Consider the following 21245-nt stretch of genomic DNA (forward strand, 5'->3'; position numbering starts at 1 on the left):
GGGGTATTCACGCAAAATTTCAAGTCATTTTGACTAGTGGTTCTTATTTTACAGCGTTTGGAAATAGAAACTTTAATAATTATAATAATCCTGAATATTGTTGATTTTCGGAAAGTTTTCGCACTCGTTGTAATTTTTTCTTCATTTCGTAATACAGTCGAATCCCGCTATAACGAATGCCAAGAGACCGGAGGAATCACTTCGTTAAAACGAAATTTCGTTTAAAAAAATTCCAGATTACCTAGCATTGTCCCTATGTAAACTTACTTGAGGGATTATAAAAGTGTTCGTTAAAACGAGATTTTCACTATAACGGTATTCGTTAAAACGGGATTCGACTGTACACAGGATGTCCATAAACTTTGAGGGAAGGTAAAATACACATAAAGAAGTATTTTTTGTGTAGCAATGTGGGATCAGAAATGAAAGGTGTTGGCGGAAAAACTCTAATGAGGACCTCATTGTGTAAAACTTCGTCATTGTTGCAACTGATCGTAAAACACCTGACATCTTCGCCAATCACTTGCTAGACGCTGCCAATCCTGTATCGACGTTGGTGGCACATTTAAGCACGTACTGCAATTATTAATGTAAATAGAAAGCTTTTTGTCATTTCTTCAGCATTCCGTGTTTTTCCGCCAACAATTTTTCATTTCCGATCCAACATTGCTATACAAAAAATGCTTGTTTATGTGTTTTTTTACCTTCCCTTAAACTTTGGCCCATGAGTTTAGGGACACCCTGTAGAAATTCGCAATTCATTATGCCTATGTAAACTTAATTGGGAATTAGAAAATTTTTCGTTAGAACGAGATTTTCGCTATAACAGTATTCGTTAAAAATAGCAACTAACTGTTTCTATGTACATGTTCATCATGTGTACAGTTTACGAGATTGTTTTTTCTTTTAAATATGTCCATTCGCCGCTTAAAGGGTGAAAGAAAAACAAAAAAAATCAATAAAATTATACTTCATGAGAAATTTTGCATAAAAAAAACACCACGTGCTGCATAAATTTTACATTGGACAACAGCAAGTAAAACACATAGGAAAGAAACAAAAAAATCAAAGCCAATTTCCCTACAAAACAAAGACACGAGAAAAATTGATGGAACCACTGTCACAACTAACACAGCGAATCTCCGAAGTTACGGGAGCCACTCCTTCGGATTGACTGTCAGTTTTGCGAGCGATGCTCACTCAATACCTCAGTTACCTTAAAGGGTTGTGGATCGCGTTGATGACGTCGGTGGTGGTGGTGGTGGTGACGATGATGGGTGGTTAGGTGTTGCCTATCTTCCCGATGGTCATTAGAACCTTCACGTGGGGGGGGGGGGAAGAAAAGCAATGGAAAGGATCAACTTCGTCATTAGGGTAATGACTAACCGTCGTGCAGAGTGGTTAATTGTTACTAATGTTCTTCTCCCGATCTCCCGTCGGGGGGATTCCTTTAGAAAAGAGGGAGAGAGACGAACTACTTTTAGTCCTTTCCTCGATTAAATCGTCTTCTGTGTTCCCTTTGTTAGTTATTCCAAGAGATACCTCTTTACCTCCCCCCCTCCGAGAATAATCAATGAAAAGGGACCCCAAGAATCGAATTGGGTGAGATTAACTTCTCTGCTAATGATTTACGCACCGGTGGTTCTTGCTTATATGATTTAGTAACTTTGTGTATCACGTCTCCAACTGTAGATAAGTATGTTCCACTTGTTAAAACGATAGTCGGGGTTCATCAAATCTTTGTTCTTTTTTGGTGTCGAGTCTCTTTCGAGCCGCCGGGACTTGAATGTAAATGAGAGGAGGCAGCTGTGCGAAAATTTTATAAATTCATAAATATTTAACTTCGTGAGTGTGATTTGTGCTGGAAAGGGAATTTCCTAGTTAAAATATAGTCTAGAATTCCAAGAACTCATGGACTTTGGATTTCTTGCATTGTTTTATCACCTTTTTATCAAATTTGATTTGAATTTCCCCTTCCTCCAAATCACCTTGATTTCTGGAACTGATGACTGGCTCACCGCATGAGAGCGCTGCAGCGGGCGCTTTGATCAATGGAAAATTTATTTGTTAATAAGATGAATTTACATGTTTGACACAAAGATTATAGACTTGAATATATTTTGTTTCTGTTCGACCAATATTGTTGTTGATAGTTAGTTCTTCATTCCAATTAATGCCATGCCACGCAGCGTACTTTAATTCATTACGTAACGAATAATTAATTTTTTTTCGGATTATAAATCCCTCAAACTATATTACATAGGGTGTCCCGTATAATCGCAAATAGTTTAAAATTCATAAAAATTGAAGAAATTGGTATATTTGAATGCAGTTTTCGAGAAAACTGTTCTCCTGAAGGTGGATTTTCTTTGCTTGTTTTTGGTAAAGGAAAAAATTTAAATCAAATTTTTGTTGATAGAGGGCACTACACGAAAGCAAATCACTGGAAACATGCAAATCAGATTTCCATATAAAATGCGCGTTTTACGATTAACAGCTCATTTCTAAATTTTCTTGCTACTGGTGCTCAAGTAAGGGTTTCATTCCAATGGTGGATAAAACACTATAGGTAAGTTGTTTTATCTCAGCCACGAATCCCCTTGCGAAGCTTAAAATTTTCAAAATTACAAATAATAACTGAATTTTGAAACACGATATAATGGACGAGACGGGCGTTTGTTTCTTGATTTGTATAGTATTTAATTCTTATTATACACTTTGTATATTATATTACATTTTGTCTTAATTGCCTGCATCGCCTGGATGCCACTCACCAAAGAAAACGACCCCTTCTTTTTTGTGACCGTCGCCTGTGGCCTCTCCCCTCAGAATGTCATCACGGATCCCACACACGATTTAATTTAAATTTTCTCTACCTTCGAAACTTCATCGAGTGGGGGAACTTCTATATAAAAATTTCAAATTATACGACAACAAAAATTTCGATTTATTCAAGTTTCTCTTCCACAAATTTTCCATTATATAAACTTTTAAAAATTCTACCGTATTAAATCAGGTTTCAACTCCAAACCCATAATGCGAATCTTATGATAATTTACAAAAGAACTCATTAAAAAATTAAAAATAAATAAATTTAACTTTGATGAGAAATTCGGAAAAGAAAAAGACTCACCGCACTTTCCTAAATTTTTCATTGGATCCGAAATGAAGCAGGAAAAAATAAATTTCAAGATCAAAGACAATTTTTCTTTAAAACAAAGACACAAGAAAAATTGATAAAAGACTTCAAAAGAAAAAGGTATGAAGATAGAAGATAAAATAAAAAATAGCGGGAAAACTAAGTAAAAGGAAAAACAAGATCACACACAGGAGCAGATAGAACTAAATAAATCTTTGTTAAGGGTCATCTATTAACTGGATAAGAAAAGCTGCGAGAGGAAAAATCGATGATTCAATTTTCAACAAAAAAAAAGGGAATCGAATGCGAGTTTGTTATTTGGAGAAACCTTCCGGGCGCGAGTTCGTTAACGGGATCCGAAAACTTGATGACGTCGTTAGAAAAATACCTTATAATGCTAATGTATAAAGAAGGATCTCATTTGCATAAAAGTGGTTACAAGTTTTCTGCCTTTGAGTTGGAAAATCTCCTGAATCGGCATGAAACTGATCGAAATTGTGAGAAATGCGAATGGTTCTAATTTTCTTCTTTTTTTTTCCTCTGGAATTCTTAAGAGAAGAGAGCGAATAACTCGAGTCTAGGATTTAATTGATGAGATAATTACAAGATATTTCTAGAAATTCGTAATTTGAAACATTCTTGAGTAATATTCGAATGAACTGTGTGTATTGAATAAAAGAAAACTATTAAATTTTTAAAAAAATCTCTTCAAGTTATCCGACTGCGTTCAATACTATATTAAGAAAATATCGTTTTTTTTTTAAATTTTTAATGAAAGTTCAATTTCTTGTCATTCCAAAATAGATCTTGTTTTGTTTTTATGATGTTAGGAACTGAAGTTACGCCTACTTTAGTGTTGCGCTTTCACAATAAGTAATCTGTGAATAAAAACTTTAAACGGAAATGCAATTTTTAACATTTTACTTGTATTTGAAAAACATAATTTCTAATACTCTATCGATTGTATCATTAACAAATACTGTTATGATATACTGCCACAAGTTTTTGAATTAATGAACCAAGATCTAAATCTATCATATGTGTAATTACAGTATTTTATACACCATATGTTAAATAAAATTTCAAAAAAAAAACTCGCACCTACATGAACAGATTTGGATGCAACTTATGAGCGTAACATACAATCCTTTATATTTTTGTATTTGTCCAGCATCATTACTAGCTATATGTACAGTAAAAACAATAAAACATTTCATTCATAGAACTTTTCGCAATCGTGTTTGGAATATTATATGAATTTTGTTTAAAATTTATCACAAAAATTACTTTGTTCCCATCGAAAATGCCATTAGGTGGTCCAAAATTTCTAATACAGTCGATTGCCGTTTTAACGAATACCATTATAGCGACAAATCTCGTTTTGACGAAAAATTTTATAATCCTCCCAGATACGTTTATATAGGAATAACATAATAATAATATCTCTGTGTGGAATTATTTTACAACGAAATTTCATTATTACGAAGTGATTTCTCCGGTCTCTTGGAGTTCGTTATAACGGTATTTATACTGTATTTTCGCTATTTTTTGAAACATTTTCTTCTAAATGTTATCTTTATGTTATCAAAGTTCAGTCCCGTACCATATTATAGAAAAGTGCTTAGAAAGGTAGTCGGATACCTTAATTTGAAATGTTAATTTCCTGCAATATATTCATGATTATAACTGTCAGAAAAAAATCCTGTTTCATTGTTTGAAGTGTATCTTTTTTCTAACATTTTTCCCAATTTGAAGACATTGGACAAGTGAAAGAGTTAAATGAGAGTTTCGATTCCCGCATTTGTACGTTTTCACATACGGTAGGGCATCAATTATTCGAAACAATTGGGGACTGGGGGGTTTTCGGATAACTGATCATTCATGGAAAAAAAAATTGGACGAGTGCCATAGGAGTAATATGAAACAAATAGTGATAATAAACACAAAACTATATACGTGTATCACACGTCTTACAAATAACACAGAGACTAGCCTAGTTTTACAAGTTCAAAACGGTCATTAAATTAGGCCAACAGTTTACTAAAAAAAATCTAGCAAACGTCTTTAAGACAGCAATTGGACAGCATAACACTCTTCTTGTTGTTCTAACCACTTTATACCCGTCTCAAGGCAGTGAATTGGCTGACTAGAACGCTTTCGGTTAACCGATGTTTCGGTTGATCGGTATTCGGATAATCGATGCTCTACTGTGTATTTTTTTATCATTTTAAAAACATCAGAAAGATGAAAACACATCGTATTAATAGTTAGTTTCGGTTTCGTTTGCGGAACGAGTAATCTCATCACAGCTTCTCTGACTATATTCACTGTTTAAAGACATCGGCGGGGAGGGGGGGAAGGGGTGGGAGGGGATTTATGTGATAAAATCGATTTGAGTTTGGATATAGCATTGGTTTTTCCTCAAATACTTTTTTTTTACAAAAAAAAAATTGCTGTTTGAAAACAAATGACGGAAAAAGTAATTTCAGTTTCTGTTCTTTTAGCATTAGTGTGTTTTTTCTCCAACAATAATTTAACGTTTAGTTAGACTATATCAACCAGCAAAAATGTCTTGCGAAGGTTAATTTCAGTTTAATTTCTGGCATTATTGTTTCTTTATGAAAGTGAAATTTTCCCATTCGAAAACGTAAAATAGGTCAAAACATACCAATCACTACGTAGTTAGTTTCGATTCCGTTTTCAGTATGAGCACTTTAATTAGTTGTTTCCGCAACTATTATTCCCATCTCATAAATTCACAAGTAAAATATGACGTATTGTAGTTAGTTTCGATTTGGTATTTTTTTTTTAGTGAAATAAACAGTTAAAAACGTGATTGAAAAGTTGGTTTTGTTTTCGTTTTCGGCATGGGTATCTGGAGTGGTTTTTTTACAAGTATTTTTCCAGTTTTAAAACATTAGACACATCGAAAAATGAAATTGAATAGTTTGGCCAGAGTTTTTTTTAGAACGGGTCTTCTAACTGGTTTTCTCAAAATTTTTCCGGCCAAAAACGTTAGACAAAATGGCATTTGACAATTTCCTTTTTGTTTATGCATGAGTATTTTGAAATACGTTTGTGAGAATTTTCCGTGTTTTGTTGAAAACATGAAACAATTATAAATGCATTCTATATTTAGTTTTGGTTTCGTTTACAGCATGAATATTTTGATTAGTTGTCACATATATTTTTCCCATTTTAAAACATTCAACAAACAAAAATGGTATTCAGTAGTTGGTTTCCATTTCGTTTTTATCTTCAACCTCACCACATTTGAGCCCAAACTGACTATTAAAAATTGTTTTTGATTGATTTGTGTTTATTGTATGTCACAATGACCTTTAAAAAAACAATTAATATGGGTCTTTCTTGGAAAATTTGAGTTGAGTACACATATGTATTCACGCAGACCTTCACTTGAAAAAAGAATCATCAAAGACCATTTAAAACTATTGAAAATAAGGTACATATGCATGTGTACCTTTGCAACAAACAGGTTAATGTTTAGACTAGTTTTTACTAGTTCTTTTTTTTAATTCCAAAAATTACATACCAAAGTGGCATGTAATAGTTTCGGTTTCATTTTAGCATGTGTATTTCGATTCAATTTAGCAAATCTTTTCCTTCTCTTAAAACTCAAAATGGGTAAAATATTTAGCTTTGGTGTTGTTTTGAATGTTATGGATATCATTGAATTTTCAATTCAAGTCCTCCAACCACGAGATGATGCTTGACTACATCATGTTATTCACGTTGCACGGAAATAATTATGCATCAGGAACTGCTTGTTAGTGACTGGGCTTTTACGTTTGGCTTGTCCTTCTGGAAAATAATACAATCACCTCACGTGCCGTAGCCAAAGTTTGGTGAAGTAGCAACTTTATCAATTTTTCGAATTTTTTTCCCGTTTGAAGGCATTAGTGAAGTATAACGTGATGGTTAGTTTCTATAACGCTTTGGGCCGGGATTTACGCTATAAAAGTTTGATAAAAGTTCATTTATAAAATATAAAAAATTCAACCAATAAGGCTATCGGTTACATTCGAGCAAATGTAACCGACAATCATATTAGCTACACTTTTAAGTTTTATAAAATAACTTTTATGAAGCTTTTACAGTGTAATCCCGGCCTTAGTCAAATATTAGCCATCAGTTTTTCTAAATATGTTCTGCACAGTAAATAAATACCACAATATGATGAGTAGTTTTGGTTTCACTTTTAATTTTTTTTTTCCTTATTTGAAAAGATTAGACGAATTTAAAAAAGCAAGTGTTAGTTAGTTTTGGTTTCGTTTCCCAACATTAGTACAGTATCCATTAAGAATGGTATTTTAGAGTACCCGGTAAGAGAATGGTATTTGTATGTATATGTGAATCTCCGAAACGTTATCCCAGAGAGACTGATACATTTCTAGTTTGTTTTTTCCTTTCTGGAACAGATGTTCACAACTACACAGGAATAAATAAATAAAATCGGAATTTTTTTTCCCCCTGCTGTCGAAGAACAAATATTTTCCAGGAGGAAACAGGAAAAAAAAAAGTAGAATTGTTGTATATATACTTCCTTATCGAACAATGAGGCTCTTATCCCTTCTTCGTACATCCATCCGGCGGGAAAACGACACTCTGGAACACCAGTAGCTTTCTTCCAACGACGAAATTCCTGAGAAGACTCTGGACGCTTTTGCGCCAGATGTTCCATCGCACCATGTGGCGTCCGTTTGTTCAATGCAACTTTAATGGGTGCCCATTACGATTCGAAAACATGACTTTAAGCCGCTTTCGAAATTTTTCCCGCACCCACTTCAAGTAGTTTTCCCTATCCGTCCGCCCATTCCAAAACCCGGGGTAATACTCTTTTGCCTTCATGCATTCTTCTCTCTCTTTCTCGACTAACAATTCTTCACTTCTCACAAACCCTTGCAGCAGGTGTCTTTTTCCCGGCAAAAATTCCGGGTCGGATGAGCGAAAGTGGGAGTGAAGGAATCAAATTGTGTGAAATTTGTATTGTTAGAGAGAGGAGGGGGGGGGGAAGGGAGGGGTGGGGGGGGGAACGTTGGTTAAATTGTCTAACATGATTCTAAACGGTATCTGTAATGAAAAGACACTTAGTGAGAGAAAGTCATGTAAAAGTTTTCTATACTTGACTAATAAACGTAGGAAAAGCATTACCATGATTTTAACTAAAGAAATTGAGCGCTTTCAAGAACACGAATTGGAAACCGATTTAGGTTACATTATATTTACCTAATTCAATCGAAGAATATTGTTGGACACACAAAGGAAATTACGGCAATAAGCGAAAGTTCAGGAAAACTCGATTTCTTGTACTTATTTATGAAATGATGCCAAGCTATTTTAGCGTACTTTCCAGGCTCGGACCATGCGGCAAAATTGATCACTTTTTACAATACACAGAAACATTATTGAATTCACAACTGGAAAATATTGTTTAAATAACAATTGAAAAATATTGTTTAAATAACAATTGAAAAATATTGTTTAAATAACAATTGAAAAATATTGTTTAAATAACAATTGAAAAATATTGTTTAAATAACAATTGAAAAATATTGTTTAAATAACAATTGAAAAATATTGTTTAAATAACAATTGAAAAATATTGTTTAAATAACAATTGAAAAACATTGTTAAATTTTTTTTAAATTTTTGGAAAACTTTTTTGTTGAATTAACAGTTGGAAAAACATTGTTGAAGCTATAGGTGGAAAGCGTTGTTGAAGTTATAAGTGGAAAGCATTGTTGAAGTTATGAGTGGAAAGCATTGTTGAAGTTATGAGTGGAAAGCATTGTTGAAGTTATGAGTGGAAAGCATTGTTGAAGTTATAGGTGAAAAATATTGTTGAGGTAAAAGTTGGAAAACTTTGTTGTAATGAAAGTTTTGGAAAAAAAATTATTAAAGATTGTGTTTGTGGTAAAAATTTACATTCCCAATGGAATTTACAGAATTTTTATCAAACTTTTTCAACAGTTCTCCAACATTTTTTAAAACTTTTCAATAAAAGTTTTAGGATCTTCACCTGAATTTTTGTAATTTTTCAGTAAAGATTTTCAGAAATTTTTAATGAAATTTGCAGAAATTTTTAATGAAATTTGCAGAAATTTTTAATGAAATTTGCAGAAATTTTTAATGAAATTTGCAGAAATTTTTAATGAAATTTGCAGAAATTTTTAATGAAATTTGCAGAAATTTTTAATGAAATTTGCAGAAATTTTTAATGAAATTTGCAGAAATTTTTAATGAAATTTGCAGAAATTTTTAATGAAATTTGCAGAAATTTTTAATGAAATTTGCAGAAATTTTTAATGAAATTTGCAGAATTATTTAATGAAATTTCCAAAATATTTCACTAAAATTTTCAGAATTTTTCAATAAAAATTTTCAACACTATGTAATTTTTCACTTTTGTAAAATTTTCATTTTTGTCAATAATTTTAGAAGTAAAATTGATGTTTGCTGCTGTTGTTTCAGGCATGGCATCCAGCGAGACGCTGGCCATTGCCACTCAGTCCCACGGATGGAACCCACGTCCTGGGCTAGCCGCCGAACTTTCCGAGCTGTGCCTGGACTCGTACCTAAGCCAACACCTCTTCCGGATAGGCATCTACGGTTGGAGGAAACGATGCCTGTATTTCCTAGTGATCCTATTGTCCAGCCTTGTCGTCGTCAACCTATCGCTCACGATATGGATCATCAAAGTGCTAGGATTCACCATGGTCAGTGCATGTTGGACACGATCGAACCATCAATCTTTATATAGGTATAGATTAGATTAGGCTGAATCTGAGTTTTTTTCTTTATTGACATTGCAGGACGGAATGGGTAGGCTGAGGATACACAGAAACGGCCTACGCGTCGAAGGAGAGTCCGCTTTTTTAAGAACGCTATACGCCGCTGAAATATATTCCAGGCAGGTAAAAATGCCATGTTCATTTACATTAATTTTAATTCTCCGAACAACATGAGCGATGAGCGATGACTGATATTTTTACATTTTATACGAATTTTTCGTGATAGAAATTTCATTAAATAATATTACAAATATATGAATAACCAAATTTTTTGAGTTCCAAAAATTATGGAATTATTATTTCATCATAATTTTGAAACATTTTTTCAAATCAAAATTTAAGAAAAGTTTTTTTATGAAAAGTTTAGGGGAAAAATTATGAAATGTGAAATTTATGAAATGAACTCATGTCCAAAACACAATTCAAGTTTTACTTAATCAGAATTTTAGTCATTTTCGACTTCGGTTCTCAAATGTCAGTGAGCGGAGAACTGATCCCTTCTCTCCCATCGTCAGCTAAAATAAGTGTAATAATGAGCTCTGACCTTTTCAATCAATCCCTTGTCAGGAAAAGAAGGAAAGCTCCCTCCGATTCCTTACCCCTCCAGCCCCGTCAGCATTAGCAAGCACAGCCCTGACCCCTTCTCTCTCTTATTAGTAACTGGGCAAGCAGAGCTCTGCCCCTTCCCTCCCTTATCAGCATTAGCGAGCAGAGCTCTGACCTCTTCGCATCCTTATCAGCATTAACGAGCAGAGACATCTACCCCCTTCAGCCAAAAGCAAGCACAGCTATAACCCCGTTTGCCCCCCCCCCCTTCTTGTTAGAAAAAGTATGCCGATCTCTGACCACCCCTCCGCAGGGCCGTTATCTGGCATTGACTAATACTAAACGGGGGATCCCCTCAGAACTAAACTAAGCACCCCTCCCCCTCTCGTACTCTGATTCCTTCTCGCCATTGTCAGCAAAAGTGACACTATCCCTTGGGGGCCGTCAATATAATGACGCGCTGCCTACTGCGCTACTGAAGCTACCGCAAGCGATGCTTAGAATCATACACGTTCAGGTACACAGTACTGGCTACACAACATTTCTCGTGAAAAAGGAGACACAACCGAAACATTCGAAATCAGCCATTGTTTAAAAAAAAACACCATAATTTAGTAAAAACACGAGCCCCAACTGAGGATCGAACTCAGGATCTTCAGATAACTCGATTTAACGATTATGAGGCTGCCTACTGCGCTTCTGAGGCTGCTCTGAGCAGTGTTCAGCGTCATTCACGTTCAGGTATACAGTACTGATTACAAAAAATTTATAGTGGAAAACGAGGCACAATCGAAACGCAGCTCTCACTTGGTAACACCGTGAACTTTGTTGCCTAAAGAGCGGCTCTGAAAACAACCTAGGAAGACAATATCAGTTTTCTCAGACTTGTAGGGAGTTCCTAGGACATTTCTCGGTCTTAAGACTCACGATGCTGTTACGATGGTAAACCGCACTCTTTCTAAAACAATTTGTCTCGATTTCTTTCATTAGTTTTTTAAAATGTGGCATGGACTTCCCACGCACCAGAATGTACAGAACCAGAAATCCCGGGTTTCCTCTCAAATAAACTTCACCCATTCCTTAAAACTCATCCAAAACTTTTAAGACAACAAGAAATATTAAAATACACGAATATTTCATAATAAGGCCCAAAGATTAAAAACTCATTTCAATATTTCCTAGGAAAAAACACCACACAATACACACCAATGCCAGTTTTGAAGTTAATTTTCGAGGGCAAAAAAGTGAAAAAATTCCAACAAATTTGTGTCTTTCGTTTTCTAGGATTTCATTAACCCAATAGAATTCGGTTTCCACAAAGTGATAGGTATGTCCAAAACATTGAAAAAAAAAACAAACAATCATATAAACTTGGAATATTTACTAGAGTACTTTTAGCCTAAAGAAAATAATAATTATTATTTTCAAAAATTCTTACATACTTTTAATAAACTCCATTTCGGAAAGAAAAATAAACTGCCACTTTTTTAAGTCACTTTAAAGAATGACTTTAGGAGTCTCTTCGCGTTCTCTTGAAGTCATTCTTCCGCTTTTTCGAGGCTTAGTTCGTCCGGGACTGGAGTATGCTTTGAGGTTTTTGCAGACCAATACCTACAGAGGGACATAGACTAGGTTGAAGGGGTGCAGAAAAGACTTACGCGTGTCCTTATTGGGCTTGAGTTATGAAGAGAGACTTCATTTTTTGAATATGTTTATATTGGATGAACGCAGTTGTCGGGGAGATATGATCGAAGTGTTCAAAATTTTCAATGGGATGGATAGGATGGACCATGAAATTTTAGTACACCGTCAATCGACTGCTTTTACGAGGGGACACCAGTATCGATTGGTAAGGGGCAATGCGAGGTTATGGTGTCGCAGGGATTTTTTCTCTAATAGGGTTGTTAATAAATGGAATAGCTTACCCCCGGAGGTAGTAAATTGTAACACAATTGACACGTTTAAAAAGAAATACGATAAACACGTTGGGATAAATCGAGAAGCTATCAATATTTAGAATAAGACAACCATAAGTATTCTTATGGGCATTGTATAATATTATATCATGTGTATATATTGTTTATAATTTTTGTGATTGTGTTTTTAATTGGGTTGATGTATTTTTGAAACATATGACATCCATATTTGTTATGAGCATCTTTTTCTCAGCCACCTCGTTGGAAATTTTGCCTGTTGTGGCGTTGTATTTGTATTTAAAAATATCTCCGCGTACCACCCACGAGATAAAACAAAATTATGTAAATGCCAACTTAACTTGCCTTTCACAACTTTTTTTGGCTGTTATAGGCAACTTTTATTGCCTTTGACAATTCTTTTGGATGTTACTGGGAACTTTACTTGAATTCGACAATTTCATTTGATGATACCCAGCATTTCTATGATAAAAATAAGGTCAGCCTAGGTATTTATGGTGTTGTGTGTATCTATACTTTTCTACCGAAAGAACTTTCGCAGGCCGAAGGTTGTTCACCCCCGCTCTCTAAGCCATGATAAATATTACAGTGCAAACAACTGCTTTTTATGCTAATTGGTTGTTATTTTTTATTAATTTTCAAAATGTATACCATGGGCTTTTCACTGTGTAGTATACCAATTCAAGGGTCCCAAAAAATTCACCCATTTGCTAAAAACACACCAAAACTTTTAAGACAACAAGAAATATTAAAATATACGAATATTTCATATAAGACCCAAAATTAAATACCAATTTTAATATTTCCTAGAAAAAACACAATATACACTAATGCTAGTTTTAAAATTAACTCGGAATATATTCATTAAAGTACTTTGAACGTAGAAGGAAATAATAATTATTATTATTTTCCAAGAGAGAAAAAATATATTCTTGCATACTTTTAATAAACTGTATGGCAAAAAATAGAATGAAATGTCTTGTAATTTATAGTAAAAGTCACTTATTTGTGACTTGTAACTGTCACAAAAATTATGCAAATGGCAACTTTTTTTGCTTGCGTTTGAAAATTTTTTCGGCTGCAAATGACATCTTTACTTGCATTTGGCAATTTCATTTGACGATATCCGTATTTTTTATGAAAGAAATATGGTCAGCCTCTAGGTATTTATCGTGTTGTAAGTATTGATACATTACCTGAACAACTTTCGCGGGCCGGATGGAATCCCTAGGCGGGCCGTGTTTGGCTCTCGCAGGCCGGAGGTTGTGCTCCCCCTACTGTAAACCCCGATAAGTATTTCAGTGCAAACCACCACATTTCTTCCATGCCAATTGGTTGATTGTTTATTAATTTTGAAAATGTATTATACACTTTGACTCGCCAGATTGTATAAAACCAGAAATTTCAAGAAAGCTCACATACTTCTCTAAAACTCACCAAAACTTTTAAGACAACACGAATATTTCATAAAACCCAAAGATTAAAAACTAATTTCAATGTTTCCCAGAAAAAAAAAAAAACACAATACACACTAATTCTAGTTTTAAAATTAATTTTCGAGTTCGAAATAAGTGAAAAAACATATTCCAACAAATTTTTGTTTTTCGTTTTCTAGGATTTCATTCCCCGAAAGAATTTTTGCTCCACACCAAAGTGATAGGAATGTCCGAAACGTGGAAGAAAAAAAGAAAAAACAATCATATCAACTTGGAAATATTCACTAAAGTGCTTTTAACCTAAAGAAAATAATAATTATTATTATCTTCCCAGAGGGTGAAAAAAAATTCTTACATACTTTTAATAAACTCCATGACACAAAAAATGCAAAATAAAATGTCGTGTAACTGTCACTTTAAATATCTCCGCATACCATCCAAGAAAAAAAATGGAAAGCTTTTCCAACTTTCAGTGTTAACAGCCCCCCACAAAACATATTTAAGCTTTGGAATTTTTGCGACAAAAAAATAGAAAACAATTAAAAAAAATGAACAAAACACACGGAAATTATTTCGCTAATCACTTCCGCGATTTTCAGATTTAAAAAAAAAAACTATTTTTTCCAAGGGAAAAAAATTTTTTCCCTTCATTATTGTTGTTACTTTCGTTTCCGTATCCGGGGAAAAAGAGGAAAATATCCCTCAACAAAACTTCGTATAAGTCTTTAAGGAGGGGAATTTAATTAATTGGGAGAAGAAGAAGAAATATGTAATTTGAATAAACTTTCTCCCGTGAAATATCTTTTGGATTCCTTCTAATTGTTTCCACTGGTCACATTTATACAGAGTGATTCTAGTCCAGTGTTTCTCAACCGCCGGGCCGTGGCCCGGTACTGGGCCGTGACATCATTCATACCGGGCCGCGACTGATCTGCCGTTTCCTTTTTCCCCCATTCACGTTCCGTTAATCATGTGTTTGACCGGGTCTCCCACTTACAAAAATAAATGAAACCGGGCCGCGGGCTTCCAAAGGTTGAGAACCACTGGTCTAGTCTGCATTGTGGGGGGAGAGTAGCGCGTTTGAGATTAAGGGTGTTGGTGCACGCTAATTTTCCAAAAAACACGTTTTCCAATTTTTCAGTTTTTAAATACTATGAAATTTTCAGCGTCTGACTGTGTTGAAGATTTTTTGTTCTACTTTTACTAAAAATATTTTTAAATTATTTTAATGCAAACTGCTGGCAGGCATTACACATGGGCTAATGTTTTTCGCTAAAACTCGTTTTCCTCAAAACTAAGTTTTTCTGTTAGATAAGGAACATTTTTTTCAAACACCACTCATTCAAATGTCTTGAAACTTCGTGTGTCTGTCAATGAATAGGTGTTGCATACTTTACATGAGCTTTTGGGATTTTGTAATTGTTGGTTATGTTTTTTATCGAATTTTAACTCCAACAGCATGCAACTTTTTCAAAAATCACCGAAATTTACTCATATTTCGTGCCATAGATTTTTTTAAAATTAAATAATTTTAACAAACAATCTTCATGTTAAAGTATGTAACACCATAGTGTTGCGAGACACCAAGTTTCAAGACATTTGAATGAATGGTGTTCGAAAAAAAATGATCCTTATCTAACAAAAAACTTAATTTTGGGAGAAACGCATTTTAGTGAGAAACATTAACATGTGTAAATCCTGCCAGTTTACATTAAAATATTTTAAAAATATTTTTAGTACAGTTAGAACAAAAACTTGAACACAGTTAGACGCAGAAAATTTCATAGTATTTTAAAATTGGAAAATGTGTTTTTTGGAAAATTTGAGAGCACCAACCCCCTTAAGGAAAGTTCAGATTCAAACTTGAAAAAGAATTGATCTAATTATACCCCCAGAGAATCCTAAACTTTTGTATTCCCGCGACACCTTGTGCTAATAAGGTGAAAGCCACGGACCACCTGTTTCGATACGACGACGGGCGCGAACTTGCTATGCCAATAGTACATGAAGGAAGAAACGGATCCTGTTTCAATAGGAAGACGGGTGACTGACACCCCGTCGCCTTGGCCGCCAAACCGAAAGATATCCAGGCCACATCACCATAGGGAAATATCGGCTCATTATTCTCACGGACTGGATGTACCTCTGGCAATTTATTTATAAAAAGCATACATTACAATCATAACAAGTATAAAATCAGTTGCAAGATCACAATCTACGTATACGATCAGAAATCTATATATATATATAATTGACGAGATAATACCCGGCGCTGCCCGGGTTTTTTTCTGTGAGGCTGTTTGGATCACGTGATATCTTCCTCTTCCTTTGAGGGACACGCAAACCGTGTCTAAGTTAACCAATATGACGACTTCTAGCGCGACTCGTCAAATAAAGAAATCTAGATTTAAAGAAACATAGAAAAATGAATACTTTTTTAGCTTTTTTTAGGGGCGCTAATTATTTCGCTCCCCTCCCCCCGAACTTCAAGTTATCCATCAGCCTGTTTCTGCTTCCAAAAACGCTTAGTTAAAGCTGTGGAATTTTTTCGATGTACTTTACGGGCCCATAATTAATTTTAAAACAATCTAAACTATATCCATTTATGCAGTTGAATATTAAAAGACAATACAGAGAACTTAATTTTCATGCTTGAGAGGATATAAATAAGTTGAAATCAATGTTATTGCATGGATATCCAACTCAAAAGTAGGTCCGGTTTCATATTTAATCTCCTGAGCTTCGTATCTCTAAGCGAAACTCAATATCAAAAATCTAGAATTCCAATACAATTATACAATTTTTCAAATTATTTATGTGTCAGAAAACCCCATCAAATTTCAGCATTTCTACAGTAAAATCGGCAATTTTAATACTGATTTCTATGAGGATCACCCTTTTCCTGACCCTCAAACAGATGCTCATGATGATTATGACGTATATCCAAAAAGCCTCTTTACTGAGAGTATTGAAAATGTGGCAAACCATTATAAAAGGCATAAACTATTATACATATACTTACAGGATTAAAGAAGGGACAAACCATTGTAAAGGCATATACGCGTCTGATACTCATTGCTAGGGAACCACGGTAACCAAAGTAAGCGTTCCGAAAGTGATTGTTGAGGCCCAAAAAACATTGTTGCCCTACGGTTTTGTACGGTGACACACACACACACACACACACACACACACACACACAGAGAGAGAGAGAGAGAGAGAGAGAAAATCATATATATACCAAATGGGACCCGACTTAAACGATAGGCTACTTTAAAAGTTTGTCAGACCTGAGCAAATGCCCCAAATGGGAAAAAACTGTCGGGCAACAATGGTTTTTTGGGCCTCACTTTCTGAATGTTTACTTTGGCTACCGTGGCTCCCTATCAATGCGTTTAAGACGTGTATATGCCTTTACAATGGTTTGTCACTTCTTTAACGCTGCCAGTGTGTGTATGTATAATAGTTTATGCCTTCATAATGGTTTGCCACTTTTCCAATAGTCGTCAGAATCATCATCAACATCACTTTGAAGGTCAGGCAAAGGATGATCCCCATAGAAATCCGTGTTAAAATTGCCGATTTTACTGCATAAATGCGGAAATTTAGTGACTTCACTTAGAGATATAGGAAGCCCAGGAGATTAAATATCTTAATATACTTAACTTTATACTTAAATATTAAGTAATTATCCGGACCTACTTTTGAGTTGGATATCCATGCAATAACCTTGATTTCAACTTTTTATTTATATCTTCTCAAGCATGAAAATTAATGTCTCCGTATTGCCTTTTGATATTCAACTGCACAAATTCATAGTTTAGGACGTTTTGAAATTAATTATGGGCCCGTAAAAAGTACATCGAAAAAACTCCACAGCTTTAATTAAGCATTTTTTGGAGCAGAGATAGGCAGATGGATAAAGGTCTGGACACACATATCCGCACCGTGCCCGACACGTGCGTCGGCCGAGTGTAGGTCATCACACGGTCAAAGAATAATTCTTTGCTAAGCAATGCAGCCGTTCACACATATCCGCACCGTAGCCGAGCACCGTCACCGCACCGTCACCAACTAGTTTATTTTATATTTTTACGGTGACGGTGCGGGCTCGGGAGAGAGAGAGAGCGCAGATTTTTTTATAAAAGAGGAGAGAGCTCATTTATTTTATGTCGCTTCTCAATTTTCATCAATTGCTGAATCATTAATTCCATTTATTTCTTGATTTTAATCAATTTCTGCATTATTTCTTCTATTAATTCTGAATTTTCAATAGTTCTGGAATTATTTCTTTCAATTATTTTTAATCCATCGATTCTAAAGTTTTCCTTAATTTCGGAAACGGTTTCTCACATTAGTTTAAAATTACCTCCATTAATTTTTGTGTTAATTCACATTTGTGCAGTTATTATTTTTTTTTGTACGGGGGTATTTCTTAGCGTTCATGTATATTCAGTATGCCGATTCCCTCTTCCCACAAAATATATGAAATCTTGTTAAAGAGAGGGGGTGTCCTAAACATTTTTCGTGCCCCGAAATTGTTTAGACGCACCTGGCCTCGCTTCTGTGGTACTAGCGTAATATGTAGAAAACATAGGGATAAACATTTTCACAACTTCGATGGGAAAACAAAGTTTAAAATTATGTTTCCCATAGCATATAACGAAATTTTGCCGGGGAGATTTTTGTTAAAATAATAATGTAAACTTGGAAAACTAACTGGGTTTAATTTCCGATGCTCTATAAATGAATCATTGTTTTGGTTTTAACATAAATTATATATATAAATAGAAAACGGTTCGAAAATTTTTGGGGTTTTTCTTATGGGAAAATATATGAGACATTTTAAATTTGGTACTCACATCAGATGCAACATGTTAAGCCATAAATGCTTAACCCATGTCCTGTGCTCCAAATGCGGCCCTCGGAAGCATTTGATGTGGCCCGTGACAACAAAAAACAAAACAAGGCTCTCGAGTGGTCTCAAGCACATTTCAAAATCACTTGAGCGACTAACGGCACACGTCACTTAAGTGGATCGTGATACATTTGCAGATTATCCTATTTGAGTGGTTAGTGGCACATTTCCAGATCTCTCGAGTGGCGCGCGGCACGCTTGCAGATCACTTAAGCGACACGTGCCACTTCTTTTTAGATAATTTTGGAGGATCGAGACTCATTTCTGGATAACTTAAGAAGCCCGCGAAATATTTCAAAACAATGAAGTGGCCCACACCTTCCAAAAAGTCGAGCAAGTTTGTGCTAAATATCTGACAAAGGTGTTTCAGCGACTGAGACTTTGGCAATGAGTGCTTTAAATTACTATCGAATACTGGTGAGGCTTTATCATTGAATCAAGCCCCGGCAAACTAAACACCCCAATTGTTATTGATTTTAATATCCATTTGCCATCTGCAGAGGAGCCAATTTTCAGTGTAGAAGATTCCGCGAACACACACACACACAGAGTAAAAGATATGCTCGCTCTTTCGTACAATATGCTCCTATTGAGCTGAGATACACTTCTCCGAGGTGTTATCCGAATTTGACACCACCTGCCCCTACAGATGATTATATTTACGATGACCGTTGACTCTGAATAAAAAAAAAACGAGTGTGTAGGTGAGGAAGAGACAGTACCCCTCTCCCCCACAGATTGTTTCAATTTCTATATGACTTTTTTTTTTCTCTCTCCATTTTTATCACTCCGTAAATAATCTCCTCTCTCCAAACTATAAACAAGAATGCATACAGTCAAACTAAGCAAATGGCCGTCTTTTTATTTCCAGCTGCATTTAAAGATTCTATCCTTTTTTGCGGGTTTGTCACATACAAAAAATCTATCGGAGATCAATCCAAAATTAAAATTTCTATAAAAATCACATCCACACACACATATACAGACAGATAAAAAATTTATATACATGTGTAGATTATTTACAGAAATGTTTAGAGCAATTAATTATTGTTAATTTACGCTAGGGTTATTATATCCAAATCACTCTTGTTAATTAATTTACTGAACATTTTGATTACGCCGAACCGGCTGCGTTGAACACTTGAAGCAATCGACACAGCTTCGTAGTCAGCATACGGCAGCGACACGGGCAACACACGGAAAGGTGTGGTCTGAAGAGCAACGAGCCGAGCCACGGCCAACTGACGCCCGAGCTACGGTCCTGGCACGGTGCGGATATGTGTGTCCAGACCTTAACTTGAAGTTCGGGGGGGGGGGGGATCGAAACACTTAGCGCCCCTTAAAAAGGGGGAAAAATTCATTTATACATTTCTTTAAATCTAAATTATCTGTTTATTTCATGAGTCGCGCAGGAAGTCGCCATATTGGTTAACGTGGACACAGTTTGTATGTCCCACAAAGAGGAAGGTATCACGTGATCCGGTTCCCTTTTAAGGGTGGGGGGAGAAGGCAGCTACTGCCCTGTGTACATGACATTTCATGCATGATACTGTATGAAATACTCGGATACCGTATACCCGGTATCATTATACCGGGGTACGATCGTGGAATTCGTTATCATTATATCGGGGTAACACTATATTCATCACACACACCTTACTCAGAACTTTTTTCTTCATATTTATCAAATTTACCAACGACACTTGGTTATTACGCACAATCTCCGGTGAAAAGGATAAATTTATCAAACGTACCAAGACGATGATTGTCAATTATGAACAATAACCGGTTATTATGTACACACACACACACACAATAACCGATTTATCACATTTTCCGTATATACACATGTCACGCTCTATGTCTGAAGTCTAGCGTCTTCGTAGAGTGGCCAGTGTCTATGAGGTCTGTACGAAACGGTCGTCTACTCTGTTGCTCTCTGTCGATACAGTAGCGCCATCTGTAGTGAACCGTTGTCGAAGGGCCGCTAATATTTGCATTCTCATTTCGTAGTTTCGGAAACCTGTTACCCCATATACGAGTAAATGTCCTAATGAATAATCGTAATTCTAACAAATTGCCCCACGTCGGAAGGCGTTGTGTGAGTGTATGTGCATACGTGGGCCCTAAAATCTTAACGTTGTCAGAGTAGGGCTTGTTTCATGCTCTTGCGGAAGTTGGCACCTACCGTCCACCTTTCATTTGAAGTGAAAATGGCGAATGCCTGAATTTTCATGCTATGTAAGTACCACTTGGAAGGTCTGCGTGATCTCTCGGAGAGACGTCAGGCCCGTCATTTGGGGGGGGGGGGACGCCCCCCTGGCTTTTGAAAATACATTAAAAATGGTATATATATATATATATATACATACATTGAGCAGGGCCCCCACATCCTGAAGCGAGGCCTCCAGGCTGGGATCTTTCGCGGGCCCCCTCGGTCAGACTTTTCATGGGCCCCCT

At 35.4% G+C, this 21245-nt stretch overlaps 1 protein-coding gene across 1 annotated transcript in view; it reads left to right on the top strand.

Moving 5' to 3' along the window:
• LOC149064996 (delta-sarcoglycan-like) overlaps positions 1-21245 on the top strand; it is a 72369-nt gene that overhangs the window by 39278 nt on the left and 11846 nt on the right. Inside the window, exons 2-3 of the mRNA XM_089255061.1 lie at positions 9632-9876; positions 9973-10074. Of these exons, the coding sequence (XP_089111187.1) occupies positions 9634-9876; positions 9973-10074 (345 nt within the window). The 5' untranslated portion in view covers positions 9632-9633. The remainder of the gene's footprint in view (positions 1-9631; positions 9877-9972; positions 10075-21245) is intronic.

This window comes from Pholcus phalangioides, unplaced genomic scaffold, assembly GCF_987345545.1.
Source record: "Pholcus phalangioides strain wild (caught in Gottingen) unplaced genomic scaffold, Ppha-v1.0 ptg000042l_1, whole genome shotgun sequence".
Classification (NCBI taxonomy): Eukaryota; Metazoa; Arthropoda; class Arachnida; order Araneae; family Pholcidae; genus Pholcus; species Pholcus phalangioides.